The sequence below is a fragment of the Gopherus flavomarginatus genome, chromosome 10 (assembly GCF_025201925.1).
Source record: "Gopherus flavomarginatus isolate rGopFla2 chromosome 10, rGopFla2.mat.asm, whole genome shotgun sequence".
Lineage (NCBI taxonomy): Eukaryota > Metazoa > Chordata > Testudines > Testudinidae > Gopherus > Gopherus flavomarginatus.
In genome coordinates this window covers 22,812,450-22,839,014 of record NC_066626.1, presented here as the reverse complement: position 1 = coordinate 22,839,014, position 26,565 = coordinate 22,812,450, and the positions used below count along the sequence as shown (strand labels likewise).

Here is a 26,565-nt window from a genome sequence, read left to right as displayed (position 1 = left end):
AACCAATGAGGTGTGTGGTTGGTTGGTTGGTTGGTTTTAAATAAGCTAGTTGGCTAGCCTTGCTCTCAAGTCTCTCCACTTTATCTGGGCTTGGAACCGGCAGCATCCACATCAAAGTGCAGAAGGTGGGATATCAAAAGAGAGGAGAAAAGGCATCCACTAAACTCAACAATATATAGAAATAAAAAATATACAGTACCAAAACAAAACAGAGTTTTCAACTCAAATGTCACCTGAATGCTAGTGTATATCTGTCAGAGCTGGAGAGCTATTAAAAATGTTAGATAGAAAACTAATGCCTTCCAAAATAAATGCCTATGAAAGATTCTGGGCATTGGATGGAGAGACTTTATCAACAACCAGCAGCTCATCTCCATTAGAAGGAAGCACTGGATATATTTGGGCCATCTACTCTGCATGCTAACATACAGACTCCCACATGAAGCTGTCAGTGGAAACCAACTAGTGTGAAGAAATGAGGGCACCCAAGAGAAACCTTCAGAATCCTTAGAAGAGAGGGTAGACCAGTCTATCTCAACACCATAGAACGGATGGAAGCAGCTGCAAATGGCAGAGAGGGATGGAAGAGACTAGTTTCTGCCCTGTGCACCAACACTGGTGCGAGAAGGATGTAAACATAATAATTGTTGGCCAGACATTCCCTTTTCTAGAAATAGGATTATTTTCTTGTTTGTCTGGGGAAACAAACATCTAAATCTCTGAAAATTCTTCACATCATATGTGACTCACAGAAAAGAAAATTATTTAAAACTATGCTTGGTATTTGGAGTACCTTTTTGCTTTCCGTTTATGAGATAACAAGTATATCTTGGGCTGCATAACCTACAAGGCCAAGGTGTTTATAGGAAATGTATTTTCAGGCCAAAGAGTTTACTGATCTAGTGTATGGTTTTTAGTGAGTTAAGAGAAAACGTCCTCAGGTTATTAATTGTTGAAGATCTTAATTTACATATTAATTCTTAAATGAATGGGAGAATAGGATGTCAAATGGATATGAAAAGTAAATGGTTTTTAAGAAGTCTTCTCTCCCTCCTTCACTGTTTCCTTACAGTTTATCAAAGTTCTTCTCATGAATATTACTGCAATATATTTCTACTTGCATTGTTCTCAAACTAGTGATCTGTAAGCGTGGAGTTTCTCCCTGTGAAAGCAAACAATGTAAACACAAAACAAACAATATCCTGGTAACAGGAGTTATGCTGGGAAGAGAGAAATGGGCTCAAATGAATTTTTTTCAGCAGCTGCGGACTCCATTTTCTTTACTTTTGGTACTTTCCCCTTCTCACTCCCTCTCTTTTATTTTTATTTTATTTTTTGCTTCAAAGGAAAAGGGTCAAATAAAACTACAGAATCTGATTTTTCTAACTGAACAGGCACCAACCAATCCAGTTCAAAAACTAAACATATACAGTTAATACTAATTAGAAATCAGAATTCCTAGTCAAGACCTTTGCAGCTAGATATATTTGTTATTGATCTGGTTTCCATTTCTTGCCAGGCTTCTAAGTTGAGCCAGTTAAGCATTCTGGCTATTAGGTGTATGGTAAGCTCTTCAAGCCCTATTTTTGAAGTATGGGTGAATGGAGGAGAAAGTGCATGAGAAGATGCATATGTGCAGATATATGGGTGTGGGTGGGAGAGAGAGAATAATTAAAGTTACAAAAGAGAAGTCAGGGTTGTGAAAGGTTTTGGGGAGACATGAGAAAGACAAATATAGCAAAGAAGTTAGAGTATAAAATATAGGAAATGGAAAGGTATATAAGAAGGTGGAGGGAAAGAAAAAAAAAGAAAACAGACATTGGAAAAAACCTACACAAAGATGACCACAATCTAGCATGGAAAAATAATGCCAGAGTGAATAAAAGCAACAAATCAGAGGCACTAAGTTACATTTTTAAAACTGTATTAGCAATATGTTACAATAAATAGTGTGCAACTGTTTAATTCATTGCAGCTGCAGGGTGGGAGGAGAGTGTGTGCTTCTAGTGATGGTGCAAAGGCAAAGGTTTTTCCATCATAATTTTTATATATATATATATATATATATATATATAAATATATATATATAAATATATATATAACACAAGTGAATTCCAGCTACCCTTGCACTGAAGGGTGGCAGTCAAAATATAAATCAGACTGGGTAGGAAAAACTGTAGCCAATGATAAGAGGGCAAATTTCTACTCAGACAAAATGTGCTATGGGATCTTTAATATTTACTCAGGACAGACAGGTCCTCCATTTATATCATATCTTCCAAATGACTACCACCAAATCATCACTTGAAGATAAACTGAAACCCTGACCACCTGGTAGCCAATAGGAGTTTTGCCATGGATTTTAATGGAGCCAGCATTTCACCCACTGAGTTAAAGAGCACAGAGAGTTAATACACCTAGCTCAGAAATGCGAAGAGTTGAGCTGACCCCTGCTGAGATTTGAACTAATGGTTTCAGGGCATTATGGTACTTCAAACCCTAAGTACAAACATCAACATTTCATTCTATGAAAATGCAATTAATTTTTAAGGAATAAAAACCTTTACCTCCGTTCCAGACAGCTGCTCTTCCTGTAACTGTGAATCAGCTTCAAGTGAGAAAAGAATAATTAGAAACCATATACATTCTTAATCTTACGAACAAGGTATGAAGTACAGCACAAGCAGAAAAAATGTTTAACTTCTAATTTATTCTTAATAAGTTTAAGGAACACTGCCAAGTTACACAAAGCAGGTAAAAAACTGATTTACTTTGTAAATTTTATCTCCTAAACTAGCTAGCTCACCAGGCTGACTAGATAATAAATTTCAACAGATTACTTTATGCAATTTCACCTAAAACTGCTGAGATACCTACTAACAATATAATCTTTAAATATTTCCTTTAGAGATTTTAAACATTCAATTCTAAAGTCTTTATTATGCTATAGTAATAACCAGGGGTGGCTCCAGACATTTCGCTGCCCCAAGCATGGCAGCATGCCGGAGGGTGCACTCTGCCAGTCATCGGTCCTGCGGCTCCGGTGGACCTCCCGCAGGCGTGCCTGCGGAGAGTCCGCTAGTCCCTGGGGTCCGCTGGGTCCGAGGGCACCCTCCCTGCCGCCCTCCCGGCACCGGCAGAGCACCCCCGCGGCTTGCCGCCCCAAGCATGCGCTCGGCGTGCTGGGGCCTGAAGCCACCCCTGGTAATAACTGACAAAACACCAGTTTTATTCACAAAAGGCTGACTTATTCCAGTCCCTTGAGTTACCTTTTTATGCTGAACATACTAGATATTTGCCAACATGAGAAGTATAGTCTCCTGTCTCTGTATGTAATTTTACTGTGTACTGCTTTATAATAACTGAAAACACAGACCATGGTAGATTTTTGCTTTGGTCAAATCTCATATGTAATAACATGTCCAATACAGTTCATAAAACTGAATGTAACAGCTCACAATAGGTCATCTACAACACCTGGTTATTGATAACTCACATGCATAACTTCCCAATATTCACACAAATTCTAGCAAGTCATCCATTGACTAATCATTACCATAACAAATAGCCTGTCACAAACCTTAAAATTCACCTCACAGGTTTGCATGGCAGTATCTCTAAAACACATGGCATCTCCCTAAATTATAAGGAAAAACAACTTGAAACTGAACTAAGACCAAAATTTGGAGCATATATTTTGACTCTGACTAGGACTATTTCCCTTCTCTAATATGGCCTCTTTAGTTATTTTATTCATAATTGTTTATATATACACCAACTACATTTAAAATTGTGAGCAAAGAGAATTATATATTTTGCATCGGTAAGAGGCTTAAAAATCGTATTTTTGGCACTGTCCTTGCCACTTGCCATTTTTTAAAATATGAAATACTAATGTTCTCCAAACCTGATGTGTCAGAACAGCTTCTGATTCCTTCCTCAGTAGCATGTTGTATCTTTTCAACCATTTCCTTGAAGCGAGATGCCTAAAACCCAAAAAAGGTGAAAAGTGGAAGGTTATTTGTCAGTATCATATTTGAATTTCTCCTCCTGAGTTATCTTCATTACAGAGTCGTACTTTTTGATGTGCAAATTCTCAGAGTGCCACTTTGTGAACTTTAGTAGAGACATTTTAAATCTTCCAAGTAAGCTCAAACTGTAGCTCTGTATATTGTTAATAAATCTAGAAAGAGACCATTTGTTACTACAACTTTTCTTTTCATCAGCTCATTCTGTCAAACATAAACCAAACACACAAAAGGAAGTCTCTCTTCTTGCTAGGTGAAGTTTAAGAGGGGAAAGCAAACTACTGAGATTAGTGTAGATGGCAGTTACTTTTGTTTTGTATGCACAATTATTTTAATCATGATAAATAATAATAATATAACTCCCTGTCAAAAGTTAATTTAGAATATTGTTAAGGTTGAGGGTACATTTCAGTAATCTAGAATAAATACATTATATGGATTATTACATACTGGCCCAGTATTGCTCTGTATGGTCATTAGTCACTTGTAAGTGGACCCAACTGCAGGGTTACTATCACTTGCTTCTAAGCCCACGTCCAGACTAACCCGCGGCATCGGCGGGTTAAAATCGATTGCTCGGGGATCGATATATCGCGTCTAGTCTGGACGCGATGTATCAATCCCCGAGCGCGCTTACATCGATTCCAGAACTCCATCAACCCGAACGGAGTTCCGGAATCGACAGGGAGAGCCGCGGACATCGATGCCGCGCCGTCCAGACGGGTGAGTACCTCGATTTTAGAAATTCGACTTCAGCTACGTTATTCATGTAGCTGAAGTTGCGTATCTAAAATCGATTTTAAAACCGTAGTCTGGACGTGGCCTAAGTCAATTGGGTCTGGGCACATTCACTGTTTCTAGCTTTGGGGCCTTAGAACACATCTATAGGCTCAAATCACTTAGAATCATAGAATATCAGGGTTGGAAGGGACCTCAGAAGGTCATCTAGTCCAACCCCTGATCAAAGCAGGACCTAATCCCCAGCTAAATCATCCCAGCCAAGGCTTTGTCAAGATTGACCTTAAAAACCTCTAAGGAAGGAGATTCTACTACATCCCTGGGTAACCCATTCCAGTGCTTCACCACCTTTCTAGTGAAAATTTTTTTCCTAATATCCCACCTAAACCTGCCTCACTGTAACTTGAGACCATTACTCCTTGTTCTATCTCTGGTACCACTGTGAACAGTCTAGATCCATCCTCTTTGGAACCCCTTTCAGGTAGTTGAATGCACCTATCAAATCCTCCCTCATTCTTCTCTTCTGCAGACTAAACAATCCCAGTTCCCTCAGCCTCTCCTCATAAGTCATATGATCCAGCCCTCTAATAATTTTTGCTGCCCTCCGCTGGACTCGTTCCAATTTTTCCACATCCTTCTTGTAGTGTGGGGCCCCAAACTGGACACAGTACTCCAGATGAGGCCTCACCAATGCTGAATAGGGGGGAATGATCACGTCCCTTGATCTGCCGGCAATGCTCCTACTTATACAGCCCAAAATGCCATCAGCCTTCTTGGGAACAAGGGTACACTGTTGACTCATATCCAGCTTCTCATCCACCGCAACCCCTAGGTCCTTTTCTGCAGAACTGCTGCCTAGCCACTCGGTCCCTAGCCTGAAGCAGTGCATGGGATTCTTCCTTCCTAAGTGCAGGACTCTGCACTTGTCATTGTTGAACCTCATCAGATTTCTTTTGGCTCAATCCTCTAATTTGTCTAGGTCCCTCTGTAGCCTATCCCTATCCTCCAGCATATCAACCACTCCTCCCAGTTTAGTGTCATCTTGCTGAGGGTGCAAACTTGCTGAGGGTGCAATCCACACCATCCTCCAGATCATTAAGGAAGATATTGAACAAAACCGGCCCCAGGACTGACCCTTGGGGCACTCCGCTTGATACCAGCTGCCAACTTGACATGGAGCCATTGATCACTACCCACTGAGCCTGACGATCTAGCCAGTTTTCTATCCACCTTATAAACCATTCATCCAGCCCATACTTCTTTAACTTGCTGGCAAGAATACTGTGGCAGACTTGTCTGATGCTCATCCACTGAAATTGGGGCACCACCACCCAGCCACCCTAGACTTCCAAACCAGAGTCTCCCAGAAATGGAAGATCTTCCAGGAACTCCCAGTCACTTACACATGTTCGCCCAGAGTTCCACATAGGCTGTGGGCACTCTGGGCTTCTAGTTTATCTGATCTGGGACAATGAGGCAGGAAGCAAGGAACACAGGTTTTGCAAAAGAATTTCTTCACCAACAAGATTTTACTGTTGAAGTATTTGAGAGAGATACAGATCTCTAAAAACAACAAAAGTTCTGAGACGCATCCTCCCCATTTCTCATCTCCAAAGTTTGTCAGTGTTTCTAGCTAGGCAAAGTATATCTTGCATGTCCATATATATCAGTGGTCCCCAAACTGTGGGCCATGCCCCCCAGGGGGGCATGAAGGAACATTTGGGAGGGACAGGGCCTGGGCCAGCTCCTACGGGGGGTTGGGAGGGAGCGCCACCAAGCCCTGCTCCACCACCATCTCTGCTATGGCTATGGCTCCTGGCTGCGGCTCCACTCCCACTCCCGCTTCTGCCCCCAGCCTCAGCCCTGGCCGTGGCTCCATTCCCAGCCCTAGCCCTTCCCCCAGCTGTGGCCACAGCCTCGGTCTCCTTACCCCTGTCCACGTGCCCCCTCACCGCATCCCCAAGCCACAGCCCTACTCCTGGGGGGAAGGGAGGAGGCCCAGATAGGCTAAGCGGGAGACATGACAGTGAAAAGCTTGGGACCACTGTTACATGTGGTGATAATTGGCTCTCATGCACAGAGCACAACCCTGCGCTTAAGTATGGTCTCTCCCTGAGCTATGTGCTTAAACCAAGAGCTACAGACTGCTCCCAGTAATCATACTTGCCCCATCCCCTATGTGGGTGTTTCTGTAGAAGGCCCATTGTTCCAGGGGACGAGCTAGCAATTGAGAATCATTAAAAATCCCAGAATGCAATCTTAATAGCGCTTGGTGACAGTCTTTTAAAGAGATCTGAAACACTTTGCAGGGCAAGGCAATTACGTGAAATTCAGTAAAACAGGCAGATTTTGAACAAGTTTAGATGTGTTCAACACAATATAAAGTGACGTTCATAATCTGTTTCCCCTCCAACAGTGTGCAGGGAGAAAGAAAGAGAGAGAATGATGTAATTATCCCCAAATCAAGCATTATAAACCCAGGAAATTAAAAGTTAAGATTAAAATTAAAAGAAACTCTAAACACTTAGAGTGTGGAAATGCTATGTTAGGGCACCCAAACAACCTGTCCTGTTAACTACTTCAGTGAGTTAAACAGAAAGACCAGCATCAATTCATCTGTTACTAATAAGTGACTTAGAAGGATAGTGTTTGAGAAATACTTGCATGCACTAACATGTTCTCCAATTTGTACTGAGCTTTACATAAATCCAAAATGTAATCAAAATTAGTCTTATTTAATGGAACTGTTTTGCCAATAAGAAAAGCAACAATAATATAATGTATACAGAATGCTTTCTACATGCTCTCTAGTTACCATATTCTGCTCTGTTGTCATTTTAGGTCCCCTTTTCATGATGAGTTGGTCTAAATACTCAGCCTTTTCGGGCCATGTTTTCAGACTCCGATATTCCTTTTTCATTTTTTCCAATCTAAAGTGAAGAATCAGTCAAGACATTTATATCTAAACTTGCAGCGTTGTTCATCAGTGACTACAGCATGTAAATAAGGAAAAGGCCAAACAGCTTATTCATGAACTCACATTTTTTGGCATTTACAGCTGCTGTACAGTTAAAAAACATAAGAACTCTAGATTCAGTAAACATATATCATTACAACAGACATTTTCCTCACCAGCTCACTTTGTTTTAATGACAGGCCCACCAGAGCAATTTGAAGGGTATTCTTCCACTATGCTGTCAGACAGACAGGTGACAGCAATTGCAACTAAGATGCTCTTCAAAGAGGTCATCCTCTTCTCATTCCTATTTGCTCCTCTTCTTTGAGTGCTTCCATAAATGAATGTACCACATTAGCTTTACTCTGGTTCTTCCTTTATTTATAAGACCAACTCTCTATTTCCTAACAACATCTTTTCTGGGTGAATGTCTGTACTGGTATAATCAAGTCACAGATAGTAAAATTAGCAGATAAAGAGAAAAATTGCATGTGACTGTTCTGCCATCAGTGCAGATTGTGAAGCATGATTCTGCACAGCATGAAGGCAGAAACAGTAAGTACCTACTCATGCCCCCAAATCAAAACGATTACTACTACTTTTTTAAAGAACAATGAGGCTAAGGACACAAGTTAAATAAGAAGGAATCCATTTTGTCTCCTCTGTACAAAAGTGCACATTTCTTGCCTGTTTCGAGGAGGCATTTCTAAACCATCAGAAGACACACCAGATGTTGTAGGAATATCCTTCTCAAGAGTCTCTTCTCTCACATTCAGATCTGGGGATAAGAATGCTGGGTATCCCACGTGTTGTGATGTGGTAATATTACTGCAATAAAACAAACCATTATAAGATCAGTAGTAAAAAAAATTGTGTAAGGATAATGCACAAATCATCTCTACAAAAACCATGAATAATCTCTACGCTACTTCAGGGTCACTGTAATGTCACAGGTAATAAATTAGATGTCTCCCTCCCCCCCCAGCCAGGATCTTAGATGTTAAGATTTTATTTCGGAAGGGGAAGAGAAGTCCCTCATCTCATAATGATGACAGATGGCTCCAAAGTGATTATTCTTGAATTAAAAAAACAATGCTATAGCTATGGTTAAGAAAGCACGCTGTATAAGTCATTTTTTTCACACACTTTCTGAAAAAATATGACCTTCAGTTTGAAATTTCTCATACTCTCTCTCAGCTAAGAGAAAAATCATTTTATAATTTTTTATAAAATTCTATTTTGTAAAGACCCATTATCAGACTATAAAAATGGTATTTTTCTTGCTTCATGATTTTTGTACTCAGAATATACCCCTGCAGCAGTGATTTCCATGGTCTATTGTGTCACTGGGAACACCAAACAATTTTGATGGTTGTACATTAATTTATTTTTAAATTATGAAATGTTTGCCATTTGGCTTTGCATTTTGGAGCCATCCCACCAGCCCGCATTGCCATGGTGACAGTATTATGTCACAAGCAGACAAATAGACATGTTGAGATGATTGACAAGTTTCTGGACTAAATGGATGGTTCTGACCATTTTCAACATGTGTTATCATGCTACCATGTCTGTGACTCAGTTATGAACCTCTGTTCTCCTGCTGATAGTGTAGGGTATGGGGGGAGAGAGAGAGAGAAGAGCCATAATACCTCTGTAGGAATGGAAGAAAGTTGTCAGGCCCATTCCACAGTTAGAGCTCAGAAAGCACATGTACAACAGATGGGAGCCTCGACCAGTAGCTTTCATACCCAGACACTATGTCTGCAAGGAAGAAGTCAGTGTTCTGCTCATTCTGTCTGTGAATGAAGTGCCAGTCACTAAGGATCAGATCCTGCAACAGAATCTACATGAGCAGACCCTGTGCTTGCATGGAGCCCAACTGACTTCAATGGGGGTATAGGAGTACACTTTTGCATATCCTGTTGCAGGATCTGGCCCTTAGCAGGTACTCCATACACAGTTAGGGAGCTCCACTGGCCGTTACTGACGTGTTACGGTTGCAGAGGTGGGGGAAAGGAGAAAGTCCTGGGGAACTCTCCTTTCCTTTCCTCCTTATCTTCATGCAGAATAGATGAGAGGAGGAAGACAAAGAAGTATGATCCTAAGTTCCTCCAATTTAGGTTGACTATTAGAAAATTTATTTCCCCAGTGATGCAGAAAGCATGATTGCTGAATGAATAGTACTTACTTGCAATAGTTACACTGTGAAATGTCATATAAACAACACGTGGACAGACACATAGATGCCCATGATATTTTTAAATATCACTAACAAAAATGATTCTTAAGAACCTTTCAGGATCTGTTCTGTCTTCAGGTGGTGGGATCCGAATAAACATGGAATGTTTAGTGTTCTTCCGAAGATCTGCCTCAGAAAGTTTCAGCTACAGAAGGAAAATACTGATATTAAAGTGAGTAATTAGCATTAATATTGTAGACAGTACCACCCAACGGTTTGATGGACTCAGGAAATATTTGAATCCTTCAGTAAAACCAGAGAGACTGAAAAATTTGGGATGACACAAGAAAAAGCTGCACAGTGAGCAAGTGAGGATAAGTTACTGTTTGGCTAATAATTTATCAAAGCCAATTACTGAAACCAATTTGTGGGTTGCATAGTACTAAAACTGAAATATTTTGTAAAACCAACTCATTCCTGGTCTGCCAGGCCTTCATTGGGATAGGAAAAAGTCCTTGTCCTTGAAGGGAAAGAGGTCACCCAGAGTCTATTTCACCAGCCATCTCCATTCAGCTTCTCAAGAGCATCTGTAATAGGGTCTGAAAGGGAAGATAATCCCATCTCAACAGGATTGGGTAATACATGCTAAGCCTATCATGAGGTGACCAGTCTGTCCACTTGCTGTTAGACGGACTTTAGTATATGAGTAGTCCCTCACGTACCCATGGTGACAAATTAAGGATACTGTGCCTTCTGAATGGATTTCATCTTTCCTCAGTAGATCTTCTTTCACTAGGGTTTTTTCACAACCCAAGTCCATTGAGGCTCATAACTCTAGCTTGTCAACATGCATTATGGTTGTCAATTTCAAACCACCCAGCATTTGGTTGAGGCTGGGTAAAAAGAAGCCTGCCTCATAATTAGACTCAAATGGTTGGACAATCTTTCTTGCTATGCCCTTGTTCACACTGGAAACAGATCTTCCTCCCTAGTGAATCCTGTAATGGTGGGTGTGACATTCCTCTCTGGTGTTATCTGGACTGGTGATCTGCTAGGTCACTCCAAACCTTGACTTTGGGAGCCAGCCTTTACCCTGCTCTGCTGTGAGAACACCCACTCCTGGGCTGTTCACATACAGCCTCTTGATGTAACCTGCTGCTTGGGTTGTGCAACCAAATGACACTAGCCAATATCTCTGGTCCCAGACACAACCCTAGGAAGCTCCATCTTGCAGTGTCCAGTTATGCCCACTGGTCGCTGCAAGCTTACATGAGTTCGTCATTTAACAAAGAAATTGATATGTACCAGGCTTATCATCTCAATGGAAGTCTCTGACACGCTTCAAACCAAACACACTGCTTCAAGTGGAATACGCAAACAGATTTATTAACTATAAAGATAGATTTTAAGTGGAAGAGAGAGGAAGAATATGGCAAACGTCTCCCCCTTTTATCATGTCTTCTCCCCTCTTGGCTTCGCCCCCTTCAGAGTCAAGTGAGCAATATCTCATCGCAGTCCCAAACTGACCAAAGGAAGGGTGGTGACTCACTCGAGAGTCCAACAGATCCATTTGTTGCTGCCTAGGCCAGCGTCCTTTGTTCCTGTGAGGCTGGGCTGCGTTTGTCCCATACATGTCCTGATGAGGTGTGAATTGCAGCTGCACTCTTGGAGAGTTTTCGCCTGGGCTTGCTTTAAGCCAGGAGGATACATTTTCAGCCTCATAACTATATACATGAAATTATAACCTATAACATTACTATAACATCACTGTAACAATGCTCAGTGCATCATGAGCCTTCCAAAGACACCCAACATGACAAACTTTGCATTGGATACCACACAATCATATTATAAGGATGAACACGGGGGTGCAGGGTGTTCCCACAAGGTACAGAATGTCATAGTGGGATAGTCGGAGTCTTGGTCTGGTGCAACCTTCAGAGTCCGTACTGTCAAGGGTGAGGCCAGCCCTGGTCTCAAAATAGCCATCCCCCTACCCGCTTAAGGGCAGCCCTAATCAAACCAGAGGCAGGCAGGCTCTGGCCTGCTGGGTCAGGTTTGTGGGGTATTACCCTCCAAATAGTTCCCTGCTAGCCTCACCACTTCTTCCAGAGTCTCTGGTTAGTACCTCTGCACACACCCTGGCACAGCTGTGGAGAAGACCCAGAGAAACTGTTCGAGGATGATCAGTTCAGCTATCTACTTGCTCATTCTAGCCTCAGGTCTCATCCACTTCCAGCCGACACCTTTGAATTTCTTTGCCAGTGCCTGGGGCTGCATGAATGTGCTAAATCTCTGCTCTCTGAAATAGTAGCAAGTCTCTTCTCTTAATGCAGCCAGTCAAATATGGCTGCCTTTACCATGGGTAGTCAAGGGTGGGTTGTTGGTTGAGGTCCTGTGGTTCCCTGGTCAAAACAGAAGATAGGTGGATGATCCAAGTCTAAGGGTCCCAGTGGGTGCAGGTGGTGAGGTATTCAAAGGGCCTCCAGGTCATCTTCAGGTCCCATCTTGGACAGCACAGGACTGCTCGACCAACTCACTAACTCTGCCGTAGCTCCAGCCAGTGGGGTTGGTGTTGTCCCCATACATTTACCAAGCTGCTGTTGCTGCGTGGCTACATATCCAATCTTTGTTGGCTCTGCTGTTGAGCCATGGCTCGGGTGGCAGGCCTCCTGTTGTTGTCAGTGAGAGACTGTCTGCAGGTCATTTTGCTGCTGCTGGGACTGTAACAAGTGTAGCGTAAAGGTCTGCATCTATTGTTGCTGCTCCTGGGCAATTGCTTGCTGATCCAAGGCAGCAGCCCACTGCAGGGCTAGCAATCTGAATGCTTCCTCCATCTTAGGCCTTACTGGGGGCTCAGACACAGTGAAACCCCACTTTTGGTATCATGTATGGGCTGGTGTGCTGCTGTATCAGTGCCCCCTTTGGTCAGACGGAGCACTGCACGGAGTTTGCTCGGTCCAGCAGGACCGTGAGTCGGCTCTTCTTGTGAGTCCCTATGGCGGTCCTATTCTGGACGATGAAGGGTGTTAATTTCGGTACTTCTGTGGTGCACATGTTTCCCTTTATACTTGGCAGGGACTAGCTAGTGTTGGTCCTCGGGGGGCCTGCAAACCCCTTTTGGTTATTAAGTCTCTGTTGAGGGATTAGTAGTGGAACCCAGTGCCTCCGGATCAGGGCCCTTAAACCAGGCAGGCAGAATCAGTCCTCAACAATTCTTTCTTCTGTACCCTGAGCTCCTTCCTACCTCTTTTGCTTCTGTGAGCTACTTCAGCCTGTGGTTCCAGTCATTCTTTCTCTACAGAGTTGTCCCTGGATGGCTTCTCACCAGTTTGCTGGCAGAACTTTCCTTCCCTAGTCTGCTTGCTGCTCTGGCAGCCACTCTGTCCCTCTGCCTCTCAGCTCTTTTATTCTCCCAGTTGCTGCAAGGATGTGCCAGTCAGCACTGGCTGGTAGTTGCTGCATTAACCCTTAGACCTCATGCCAGCATGGGATATATACACCCAGTGAAAGTGTATCAAGAATACAAAAACTCAAGTTATACTGTTATAATTTATTTGCTAGCTAGATGAACACCATATATATCATATAGTTTTAAGCATACAGCTTTTCTTATCTTCATCTCACTCAAATACCATATCAATGAATTTTGTTCAATCTTTACAAAAGAATTCAACATAAGGATTAATCCAAGTTTGAAAAATATCATCCCCAAATACAAAATTTTATGGAAGTTATAAATGTCTGAACTTTGGAATGGAATAGCTCTAGTCCAAAATTATAACAGATCAAAAAGAAAAAAAAAAAAAAAGAGGTCCTAACCTGGTGCGAGTAGCCATATCCGAAACTTCCATAGCAGAACATAAACTCCACTTCCGCTGTGCAGAAAATCTGAAAATGTAACTTTTTTTCTTTTAAATGTAACAAGTAATTAACTCTTACAGCAAATACATTTACAAACAAGTTCCACAGTAAACAAGTACAAGTATGGTAAGCAAAGGGAAAAATACATGACATACCCTTTTTATTAACACGTTACTTATTTAATAGGCAATTCCTATTAAGGATAAAAAAATCTTCACAGTTACTTTCCTGTCTTCCTCAAGTTGTGTTGCATGTGTACATTCCACTGTAGGAGTACATGCACCCAATGTACTTGAGTCAGAGACTTGTACTCATCATACCATTGGGTAGTACGTGCACCCCTGCTATCCTTGTGTACCAAGCTGAGGGTATAAAGAGGTGTGGTCATCATCTCCCTCTCTGTTCCTTCGCACAGCTCGTAAACTAAATCCAAAGCTGCAGGGAAGATGGGAGGGTCATGGAATGTACATATGCACAATATATCTCAAAGAATAAACAGTGTACAGGTAAGTGCATTTTTTTTCTCCTTTGAGTGATTGTGCAAATATGTATTCCACTGTAGGTAACTCACCAGCAGTTTATTTACAAGTGGTAGGACTTCAGACTACTTGAAGAGAGACTGCAATACTGAGTAACAGAGTAGTGCACCTCTACCCCGATATAACACTGTCCTCGGGAGTCAAAAAATCTTACCGCGTTATAGGTGAAACCGCATTATATCAAACTTGCTTTGGCCTCGAGCATCTCCATTATTAATAGTCAGCAAATAGCCCTGCCCCCATCCAACCCCCACCTACTTCCTGCCCCCTGACTGACTCCTCAGAACCCCGGACCCATCCAACCCCTCCACATCCCTAATCACGCCTGGGACTCCCACACTGAGCCATGCATCACACCAGGACGGGCCCTAGGACCCAGGGAGCTGGCACACAGAAGCGCTCACACTTGCTCAACCACATCAGCTGGGGCAAGCCCCGTGGGGGCAGAGCAGGGGGAATTGGTCCGGCGGCCGCTGCCCTCTCCGCGTAGCGCACCCAGCCCGATGCGACAGCTAAGCCTGCGAGGGGGAGCAGGGTGGCCAGCCTCGCCCGAGGTGCCTGCGTGCACCTGGTCCCCACCCCGCTATGGACCCAGAGACAGGGGCGGCTCCAGGCACCAGCGCAGCAAGCGCGTGCTTGGGGCGGAAAGCTGCGGGGGGCGCAGCATGCCAGTTGCTGTGAGGGCAGCAGGCAGGCGGCTTTCGGTGGTGTGCCTGCAAGCAGCCTGCCAGTCCTGCGGCTTCGGCAGCAATTCAGTGATGGGAACGCTGATGAAGCAGCACCAGCGGACCTCCTGCAAGCACGCCACCGAATCCATGATCTGGTGAAGCGGAGCAGGTTAGGGCCGGGTCGCTCCACTTGCTGCTGCCCTGTGAGTACAAGGCAAGCCCAACCCCACACTCATGGGGTGGCGGTAAGTGGAGCGACCCGGGCCCAGCCTGCTCCACTCTGCTCCCCTGGCTCTCAGCCTTGGGGCTTGAGGGGTAGGGGGGAACTGCCCCCCAGTACTCACTGGCAGCGCGGCTGGGAGCCAGGGAGCAGAGCAGGCTGGGGCCAGGTCGCTCCTCTTACCGATACCAGTGAATGCAGGCCCACCCCCTGTTGCAGTCCTCAGTGGAGTGGGGCGACCCTGGGGCAGAGCAGGGGCAGGAAGAGGCGGGGCAGAGGCAGAACAGGGGCTGGGGCAAAGTAGGGGTGGGAAGAGGCAGGGCTGGGGTGGAGCATGGGCGGGGGCCGTGGGGAAGAGACGGAGCCGGGCCTGCAGCTGCATACTTTGCATATGGGTAAGGCCAGCTCTGGTCATTTGACACCCTTATTTGAAGTCCTGCAGTGGCATAAACCTTTCTACTATACAAGTTCAGTCTCTAAACTCCTTATCCTTCAGGGTAGCCAGAAGGTAAGACTGCCTTGAATGCTTGTTTACCACTGCTCCTGATAATACACACATTCATCTGAGCACTGAATTCAGAAAACCCATATTCACTCATGGACTTTGCCTATAAAAGGATAATGTACCAAAAACTCATAGTGTTTAATCTGTCTAACCTGTCATAAAACACCATACACATTTAAGAGTACATAAAGTAGCATAAACTGTATGTACTTTGTTTCATACTGCTATGGGTCATACATAATGACAATATCTGTATTCTCCATATTGTATAGACACAATGGGCTAGATTCATCTACCCAGCGCAGAGGGGAAATTCATCATGGGGAAAGAGCAGGCATTGCTTCTCCTGCCAACTTCCCTCAAGGGTTATGGCATGGGAAGGCAAGTTTAGTTTCTGCCAAGGTTAACATAGGAGCTTCATCAGAGTCTGCAAGGGGATGCACTGAATTGGTGCATTTTCTGATCATCCTGGCTATGCCCTCTTTTCACTCAGCACTGTCCAATGTTGTGGATACAATGGGCACCTCTGGGTTCCTCTGCAGATACGTTTTTGTTGCCCTCAAGGGTTATGCCACGGTAAGGCCCTGCATTGCCACAATCTCAATCCTTGCCTGAATTGCAGTGCCAAACCTACAAACCAATGTGTGTCAGAAACTGGAGATGGCTCAGTTGGTTATGAAAATTCACATGGCCTAAACATTTGGCTAGCAGAGTAGGTTAGTACTCCAGTTTTACACAGACTGATTTTTGTATATTACTTCTCCCTAATAATTTTAAGAGTAGAAATTTTCTTATTATGCAGACTATCTAAATTCTGTCGTCAGTAGTATCAATGCAACTCCTCTGAAGTCAATGAAGCTGTGCTGGCACCACTGTGTAGACTATGGCCCACCCATTGTATGTGAATCTTATGACATCACTGGTGCTATGCTGATTTACTGCAGCCAAGGATTGGGGTCTACTTGCCATTTTTCTCTTTCACTATCCTTTTCTCTCTATTTTAGTCACTTTACCATTCAGTGCTCCTGGAAGGCTATAATGCAGTGTTCAATTTATATGCATGTATCTGTATGCAATTAAAATTATATTGCAATGACATGAAGTCACCTGTGTATATTATTTTGTAATTTCACCAAAGAAATCCTACCGTGTTTCCAATCCTCATGGCACATGTTTCAATGAAGTGGCCTTTCTGGGTGAGTGGGGAAAGAAAGAAAAGGAATATTTAGATTCACAAATCTCCAAAACCATTGTTGTCTAACACAATATTACCAAGCATGTAAGAGGAATACACAAAATTTGTAACTACAATAGATGAAGATGCCACATACTTTTTCCACACAGTGTTATAGTTTAAAAATCAAGTAAAAGGAAGCATACATGGAAAGGCAGTTAGGCAATCTAGTTGTCTGATTTTGAGATTGTGAGTTCAAATCCTAGTTTTGCCACTGTCATTTTCTGTCTTTACAAAAGTTATTTAGAACCAGATTTTCAAACTTGAGTCATGAAAATTAGGTGTCAAAGGCCCAGATCCTGCAAACACACGCGACTAACTTTATAGACTCATAGACTCATAGGTCAGAAGGGACCAATATAATCATCTAGTCTGACCTCCTGCACAAGGCAGGCCACAGAACCCTACCCATCCACTTTTATAACAACCCCTAACCCAGGACTGAGTATTGAAATCCTCAAAATTGGTTTGAAGACTTCAAGCTGCAGAGAATCCACCAGCAAGCGACCCATGCCCCACGCTGCAGGGGAAGGCGAAAAACCTCCAGGGCCCCTGCCAATCCGGCCTGGAGGAAAATTCCTTCCCGACCCCAAATATGGCGATCATTATGCATGTAGTCCCACAGATTTTAATACTATTACTCACATAAGTAAAGTTATGCACATGTCAGTTGTTGCAGGATTGGGACCCAATTCTATATTTAGGTGCCTAAACACTTGTTTTAGGAAATAACTTTTGACAACCAAGTTTGAAAAACTGGCTTTAAGTCCTCAGTATCTCACAGATATTGAAATGTATTTATCTACAATATCTTGCAAGTCTTGTGAGGATTACATTTTTGTAGGCACTTCAAAGATAGAAAGAACAATATAAGTACCAACTATTATTATTACAGTACATTATCACCCAGTCAGCTAACAACTGGACACTTACATAAGGAATACTGCTTTCTTTTATTAACTGCTCTATCATTTCAGTACAAACACCTGATATTGTGAGTATGGTTTATCTTGTGTACTACTTGCCAAAGCATGTGTGGAACAAACAATTTAGAACATGTCCTAGATAATCTTTTCTTTTGTCAGACCCACCTTAATGACTTCATAAAGGTGTACAGTTGCACTTCCCAGCAACCTTGGAAAGTCTTTTGGACCTTGAAATCCTACCAATTCTAGAATAATCCTATTCCGCTCATCCTGTTGCCGCCTTGGAACCTGAAAATTAAAACGCAACATCTACATGCTATCCACACGGAGCAACAAGAGCAACTGAGAAAAGGATTAAATCTAGGGTAAACTGACCTATTTGCTACAGCACTCACTACACAGTTCTGAGGGGAACAAGCCAAGGCTGGGCACTCACAGATCTCTTTGAAACTGATGGCGTGGTAGCAGGCACCTTCCCTTTAGGCTAAATGAGAGAACAATTAAATGCCCCTCTGTTTAGTACTGTAATAGTTGAAATAATGGAAACTTCCAACAAAGGAGTAGACTTCGCACAAGGTCAGGGCAGTAGGAGCCATCTGGTCCAATAGGATGCCCTGAGGGATAATAAATGCAGGGACTGGCAATTAACTGAACTGCAGTTGCATGTCAGAGGCAGGCAGAAAGCCAGGAGACAGTAAGAGAAGAATTGGTAGCATGGGCCTGACAGAAAGCTAAGAAAAACGGTTTGGGGGCAGAATAGCGTCTGGAAATGCAGGCTTGGAATTATCAGCAAGGAAACTGCCTCCTGTTGTTTGACCTTACTGCTTTCAGAGAAACAGGACTTTGTGCACCTTCTTTGTAAGTAAACAGGACTGCATCAAAGAAACATCTGACTATCATCAATTTCTCCTAAAGGAAACAACCCCAAACACCCTAAATTTTGGCTTACCACTTGGGTCAAAAGGGGTAATTTTTCAATAATAGGAATTTATGCTCCACAGCAAAGGCTAAATGGAGAATCCCATTGCACCCACTAGCAAAGGCATTCTGACTTCCCCCATATCACCCAGTCATGCTTCACATCAATCCCACCACCTTCCACCTTCCCAGTAGGCACAGCCCAGATTAAGTCTGCTTAGGTCGACAAAGATGGTATGGCGTGGTGGAATTGGCTACATTAGAGCTAAGAGTGCATTTTTAGTAACATATACCCTACATATCACTATGTTATTCTTAAAAACAAGCCCAAAAAAATTCCACATCAAAACAAGTTAAGCTTGATATAAGGTTGTAAATATATATCAATAGCTTCAGAGGGAAAATATCTTAATAAAACATTGCAATTAAAAAAAATACAAATATCTGGAAGCCCAGAAATTCAAAGTTAAGATTATACTTAAATCAAATATTGGAAAGCATGGAAATGCAGAATTTTACTATGCAAAACAATCTTAAATCTTTCTTTTTATTCCCTCCACTCTCCAATCTAAACCATGAAACAACTGTATGCCTGTTCACAATTTAGCTTGAACAATGACAGAATGAGCCACATATCCCCAGTACACTGTACCATACTTGACAAATGAATGTAAAGCACCAAGCGAACATTGCGGGCCTGACTCACCAATCTATTATACCAGTTTTACACCAATGTAACTCCAATGATTTCTACGATATTAAGATATATGTGCACCCTACTCAACCAGAGAATAGTCTCCAATTCATCCTCCCTTGACCAGATAGCAATAACAATCTCTCAACTCTGCGCAGAAGAAAAACAGTCTTGTGGTTAAGGGACTGGAGCGGAGCCTGCAGACTTTATTGCAGTTTTACTTTATGAACCCCGATGAGATGTACATTGATAAAAAAAAAGAATAGTCACAAAGTACTACAGTACATGAGATTCCCTCCTCCTTGCCCCGAAAAAGCAGCTCTAGATATTCAGTGTTATCATGCTATTAAACCAGTAATGAGAATTACATTATAAAAGAGCAGAAGCTGTAATAATACCTGTACAGAAAAATATTTCACATCTTCAAAATGAATCACAATGTCCTTTCTGCTGTTCTTTAACTGTGATTTGAAAGTTTGTAGATTTGTGCATTTCATGACTTGGTTAACAGTAATGCGAAGCAGCAAGTTTGTATTTTTCTGTATATTGACTGAAAGTCTTTCATTTAGGAAACACAGATCTTTTTAGTGAGTCAGCAACAGTAAAGTAGGTTTATTACATGGTAGTGACTACCATGAAAATCATGAGCAATATACAATAAGATCTAATTCTCCTCATTGCGTGTGTGCGAACCCAGTTAATAAACATGGGTATACTTTTAAGATTCAAATTTATCTTTTTCTGTCCACATTGGCACTTAACCAAGATTATATTACTATTTCTTCTTTCAGAAATAAACAGATATTTGACCACTGGCAGTGGTCAAAATATGAATTCACTATTGTCAATTTTACTGTTTCCCTTTTATGGGTAATTCAATTGCACTTCTATATCATTAAAACAGCATTATTAATTTTTTTAATATCAGACTGTTAATTCACAAAAATTGGCAGAGGGACTTAATAAGAGGTTACTTTGATGTTGCCGCACTGAAGAATGCAGTGCACTGAACTGTGAGACTTGTGATTAAAACATTCAAAATAAAACACATCCACAGACTGCCTGTGATTAACTGTAATGTTAGGAAGCTGAGGTACTATTCATGAGGGGGGAGGGACACCTGAAAAGAGAAATAATAAAACTCTCAAAGGTTTATTATGAGGGCCCTACCAAATTCACAGTCCATTTTGGTCAATTATACGGTCAAACAATTTAAAAAATCATAAATTTCATGATTTCAGCTATTTAAATCTGAAATTTCACAGTGTGGTAATTATAAGGATCCTGACCCAAAAAGGAGTTGTAGGGGTGGTCAGAAGGTTATTGTAGGTGGGATTGCAGTACCACTACCCTTACTTCTGCGCTGCTGCTGACAGTGGCGTTACCTTCAGAGCTGGGCAGCTGGAGAGCGGTGGCTGCTCTGAAGGCAGAGCTGCCACCAGCAGCAGCACAGAGGTAAGGATAGCATGGCATTGTACTGACATCCTTACTTCTGTGCTGCTGCCTGCAGAGCTTGATACCAGTCAGCTCTTTGTTTTTGGGGAACCAGGGCGCAGTGTCTGGCCTATCTGACTCATGAGGGACACCCCCACCCCGGTCTCTGTTTGAACCAAGACTGATCAGAGAAAAGGTTTGCAGAGAGCAGTGAAGGGCGCTGGGAGACACACCTAGACCTCTCCTGACAAGGATGACAAGATTAAGACATCGCCATTTGCATACAGAATGGACAGCAGAGACAACTCCCCTAGCCTCGTCTGTATGAAAGATGGGACATGGATTAGCATATAGAATGAAGAACCGAGAACTGCACTGAACTCTGGGACCAGAAAAACAGGGAAGCACTGCATCATAGGAATCTCTGCTCCAGATGTTAATGAATTTATGCCTGCCCACACCCAGCTCAGCAGTTATCTGACCAGTTCTAGTAATAAATCCTTGATTGATATCCAAAATACTGAAGCAGCCTAGCTGCATTGTGAGCTTCCTGGAAGAAACCATCACCCATAGCCAAGAGTGATCAACTCCTACTGTTTAGCCTAAAGAAAATGCTTGAGTCATCAAAAAGAATAGGAGTATTTGTAGCACCTTAGAGACTAACAAATTTATTGTAGCATAAGCTTTCGTGGGCTACAGCTCACTTCATCGGATGCATGTAGTGAAATATACAGAAGGAAGATATATATACACACAGGGAACATGAAACAATGAGTGTTACCATACACATTATAAGGAGAGTGATCAGTTAAGGTGAGCTGTTGTCAGCAGGAGAGAAAAATAACTGTTTGTAGTGGTAATGAAAACGGTTCATTTCCAGCACTTGACAAGGAGACATAAGGAACCAGGGGCTGGGGGGAAGGGGGAGATAAGCATGGGGAAATAGTTTTACTTTGTGTAATGGCCCATCCACTCCCAGTCTTTATTCAAATCTAATTTAATGGTGTTCAATTTGCAAATTAATTCCAATTCAGCAGTCTCTTGTTGGAGTCTGTTTTTGAAGTTTTTTGTTGTAATATTGTGACTTGTAGGTCTATAATTGAGTGGCCAGGGAGGATGAAGTGTTCTCCAACTGGTTTTTGAATGTTATAATTCTTGACATCTGATTTGTGTCCATTTATTCTTTTATGTGGAGACTGTCCAGTCTGGCCAATGTACATGGCAGAGGGGCATTGCTGGCGCATGATGGCATATATCAGTCATCAGTTTACCCGTAAATAAATCTAGAGTTCTCCCTTGAACCACTGTTGTTTCTCTACAAAAACCCCTACCTAGGTTCAAGTAAGTGTTCTGATGCATAGACCGAAGCTTTGCATCAGTTCCACTGGGATTCCATCTCCTGACTGATCGTGCCTGTCTTCTGCCCTCAGGGCCCTGAGCTACCATCATCACCTGAGAACCCCAAACAGTTCAAGCTTCAGGGAGCGGAGAGATCCTCTTCTTTCTCTCTGTTTTCCTTTCCACTTTATGTATTATCCTTTAATAATGTATGTTATGTTGGTTTAGCCCTCTTTGTGTAGTTATTACTATTATTCAATAAATAACTGTTATGGTTAAGCTGGTTGCTTCTCTCTCTCTTGCTGAACTTTACTCTTTTGTGTTTTTAGCTTCCCTCATTTACTCTACAGCAACGATTCTTTTACCTAAGCTAAAGATCCCTGCAGCGCCCAAAATACTGTGGGGTTTGCTCATCAAGTAGGCTACTATCAGTACAATTGTGATGTGAGAGTGCAGATAGGGACCTGCTGAATCTGGGACACATAAAGGTGGCAGCTTGAAAGTGCTGCTTGACCCAGTCCATTGAGCCCAGGAGCACGTAAAGGGGTGGGGGGAAGCTTGAAAGTGCTGCTTGATCCAGCCAGTTGAGCCTAGGGACATATAAGAGGTAAGCTTGAAAGTGCTGATTGACCTGGTCTGCTCAGACTTGCTCTGTTAATGTGTGTATGTGTGTTCATCCGGTTCTGGGGCTGGAGGAACCAAGCCCTAGGGAACCGAGGTCCGGCAGGATAGCTCCATTGGGAGGGGATTTGCATAAGGGAGAAGTAGAGCTCCATATGAAAACACACGTGACAAAAGCAGCACATTGATAGAATTACAGAACACCCCCCCCGCCCCCCAAAGAGTAACCCGAATAAATGAGCATACCCCAAAGTAACGGGTAGATCTGGTAATAAGCTAGGCCCTCAGTCATTGGCCACCACTCTCCAGCTACCCAGCTCTGAAGGCAGCAGCGCAGAAGTTAGGGCGGCATGGTATGGTATTGCCTGCCTTACTTCTGCACTGCTGCTGGTAGGGCGTTGCCTTCAGAGCTGGGTGCCTGGTCAACAGCTGCTGCTCTCTGGCCACCCAGCTCTGAAGGCAGCGCAGAAGTAAGGTTGACAGTACCATTACCCCCAAAAATAACCATGAGACCCCTCTGCAGCTCCCTTTTGGTTCAGGACCCCCACCTTACGAAAGGCTGGTCTCCCCCCGTGAAATCTGTATAGTACAGGGTAAAAGCACACAAAAGGCCAGATTTCACGGGGGGAGACCAGATTTCACAGTCCGTGATGTGTTTTTCATGGTTCTGAATTTGGTAGGGCTCTATTTATTATATATTGTTTTCATTTATTTAACAATAAAAAATAACATCACTTAAAATGTGAGCAACATACTATTTACTCAAACATGAAGTTTTGTGTAGACTGCCTGAAATACTGTACTTAAGATTTCCCAGGTGTCTTCTGGTAACTAACAGTAACAATGTAAATGGTTTTAAAGTAATTTGTCACCCTTTCATGAGTCAAAAATTCAGTCTAGATAGAGTACTGATTGCTATATAACAATCCTAATAATTAAATATTTTTGCTTTTTAAAATTACAATTGTTCTCTCCATGTAAACGTGTCTTTTATTCCTACAGTACATAAACAATGAAGTCTACTCAGTGAGAGTCTCCTTAGGATTCTATTACTGGACTCTGGCTCATTGCTAAATTCCTCATAAGTTCACACACTAAATGAATGTCAAACTCAATAGCTAGAGAAAGAAAGCATTCTCTCTTAAGTGAACTGCAAGAACCTATAGAGTGAGATGCTCTATACTTCCCTGCCAGAATACTCTAAAGATGTGGTCAGTGCAAAGAGAGAGGAAAATATGCTTAGCAGAGGGTAGGGAAATAGAAAAAGGATACATTTTGATGTAAAATCTTTGCACACCTTCACATGAACAGCCAGGCAACCAACCTAATGAAACCCAAAAGAGGATAAGTGATAAATTAATCCCATAAAAATCTTGAAACTTTCTGTAGGTCCTGATACAGCAATTTGTTATAGGCACTTCTTAACACAAGAAGTCATTTGTAAATGCATTTGTTGCTTTGTGGCAAAACAATGTAGTAACTTCGTCTTTATAAAATGGTGAGACGAAATACAGGGTTTCAAAAAAATTACATGCTTCCAGCAAACCTTTTCCCCCTAACCATTAGGCCAAATCCTGGATTCTTTATTCAATTTTGCCTAGGGAAATATTTCAGGATTTAGTCTATGTAGAATTCCATTACTCTTTTTAAAAATATAAAATATACTGCTCAGAGATACAGAAGTTTCAAAACTAGACAGAGAGAAAAATTAAGCAATGACAGCAATTTTAAAAAGCAATAAGGCACTACAAAGTATACAGGGATGGTGAATAAATGACACTTTTTGGAGACCATACAGGAAACAACCCAAACATGCCTATACTTTAGGAAAAGTATTATAGCTTCTTTAACAATGTTTTAAATAAAACATTAAATAATTTGGTTTTGAGTGATTGTCATAAACAGATAGCTAAGGGTTAATGTTCTTTTACCTGTAAAGGGTTAACACATGGAACCAGACACCTGACCAGAGGACCAATCAGGAAACAAGACTTTTTCAAATCTGGGTCGAGGGAAGTTTTGGGTGTGAGTTCTTTGTTCTTTGTCTTGTGTCTGTGCCCTCTCGGCTCTGAGAGTGATTTTTTCTATCTCCTGGCTTTATAATCTTCTGTTTCCAAGTTGTAAGTACAAGGATAGTAAGACAATAGGTTTATATTGTCTTCTTTTGTATTTACATGTGTGTAGTTGCTGGAATGTGTTAAATTGTATTCTTTTTGGATAAGGCTGTTTATTCATTTTTTTCCTTTAAGCAATTGACCCTGTATATTGTCATCTTATTACAGAGACTATTTTAATGTCTTTTTCTTTCTTTTTTTATATAAAGCTTTCTTTTTAAGACCTGTTGGAGTTTTTCTTTAGTGGGGACTCCAGGGAATTGAGTCTGCAGCTCACCAGGGAATTGGTGGGAGGAAGAAGTCAGGGGGAAAATCTCTTTGTGTTAGATTTACTAAGCCTGACTTTGCATACCCTCTGGGTGAGGCAGGGAGAGAGATTAGCTCTCTCGGTACTTGTGTTTCCAGGACTGGAAGCAGGGAATCTCCTAGGGTCGTCCAGGAAGGGAAGCCTGGGAGGAAGTAACCAGGAAACAAGGGGAGGGGGTTATTTCCCTTTGTTGTAGGACTCAAGGCATCTGAGTCTGGGGGTCCCCCAGGGAAGGTTTTGGGGAGACCACAGTGAGCTAGGCACTGTATAATTCCTGGCTGGTGGCAGCTTTACCAGGTCCAAGCTGGTAACTAAGCTTGGAGGTTTTCATGCTAACACCCATATTTTGGACGCTAAGGTCCAGATCTGGGAAAAAATGTTATGACAGTGATACAATATTTCTTTACATTTTTTATAGACCAAATCCATGGATCTGGTATTAGATCTCCATTTGATATAGGCAAAGTTTGCAGTTGCTTTGTAAAAGGCAGTGAGCTCCTGGAGACAGGGGCTGTCTCCCTTTTAGTTGTACAGTGCCTGATCCACAGACCAAAAAAAAAATATTTCATCAGTAAACTGAACAATGAGTTTCTTGGCTTCAGCTGTGAACACAGAAGCTTATTAGTGAAATGAAAATCAATAAGCATTCTGCAATATAGAACAATTTCAAGGACATCCCTGAAGGAGTATATTCAAGTAAATCAGGTGATTACATTTTACCGAGAGTTGCATAGTAATTTTTAAATCTCTGTAAGCACATAAAAGCTTGATACAGGGGTTCTCAAACTTCTTCATTTTGCAGATACCTTAATAAAGAGATTCTCATAGATCATGCCTCCTCTCATTATCAATCATAAGAACAACCCCCCTCTAGTCTATGATTGCATTAATATCCATGTGACAACCAGAACAAATACTTAACTAAAAATACATAAAACACTGACTTAATATTACTTTTATATGTTTTTAAATGTAATTCGGTAACTGAAAACAAGAAAGAATCACAGCACTATGTGATCAGCCAACTCTTTATTGATTGCCAGCTAGTTCTCCAAGTACCACAGACTACTGTCGGAGAACCAGTGGTCTGTAGTGTACATACCACATCTCCACAGGGGACTAAACTGTGGATGTCAGCAGGTTGTTCAGTTCCTTTATCAGATGGCTTCAGGATTTTCTGCAACAACTACCAAAAGTAAGAAGAAAAGATTTTGCAATTGCCCTTTCAAAAAGAAAATACAGTATACTATTTCCTAATTAATTTGAAGGTTAAAAACAA

At 42.1% G+C, this 26,565-nt stretch overlaps 1 protein-coding gene across 1 annotated transcript in view; it reads right to left on the bottom strand.

Moving 5' to 3' along the window:
- C2CD6 (C2 calcium dependent domain containing 6) overlaps positions 1-26,565 on the bottom strand; it is a 39,218-nt gene that overhangs the window by 9,685 nt on the left and 2,968 nt on the right. The window contains exons 2-12 of the mRNA XM_050916058.1: positions 26,389-26,472; positions 24,138-24,189; positions 19,871-20,022; positions 18,026-18,148; positions 16,848-16,892; positions 13,727-13,795; positions 10,018-10,109; positions 8,410-8,550; positions 7,582-7,696; positions 3,908-3,986; positions 2,568-2,608 (exon numbers count right to left, since the gene is read on the bottom strand). Of these exons, the coding sequence (XP_050772015.1) occupies positions 2,568-2,608; positions 3,908-3,986; positions 7,582-7,696; positions 8,410-8,550; positions 10,018-10,109; positions 13,727-13,795; positions 16,848-16,892; positions 18,026-18,148; positions 19,871-20,022; positions 24,138-24,189; positions 26,389-26,472 (993 nt within the window). The remainder of the gene's footprint in view (positions 1-2,567; positions 2,609-3,907; positions 3,987-7,581; positions 7,697-8,409; positions 8,551-10,017; positions 10,110-13,726; positions 13,796-16,847; positions 16,893-18,025; positions 18,149-19,870; positions 20,023-24,137; positions 24,190-26,388; positions 26,473-26,565) is intronic.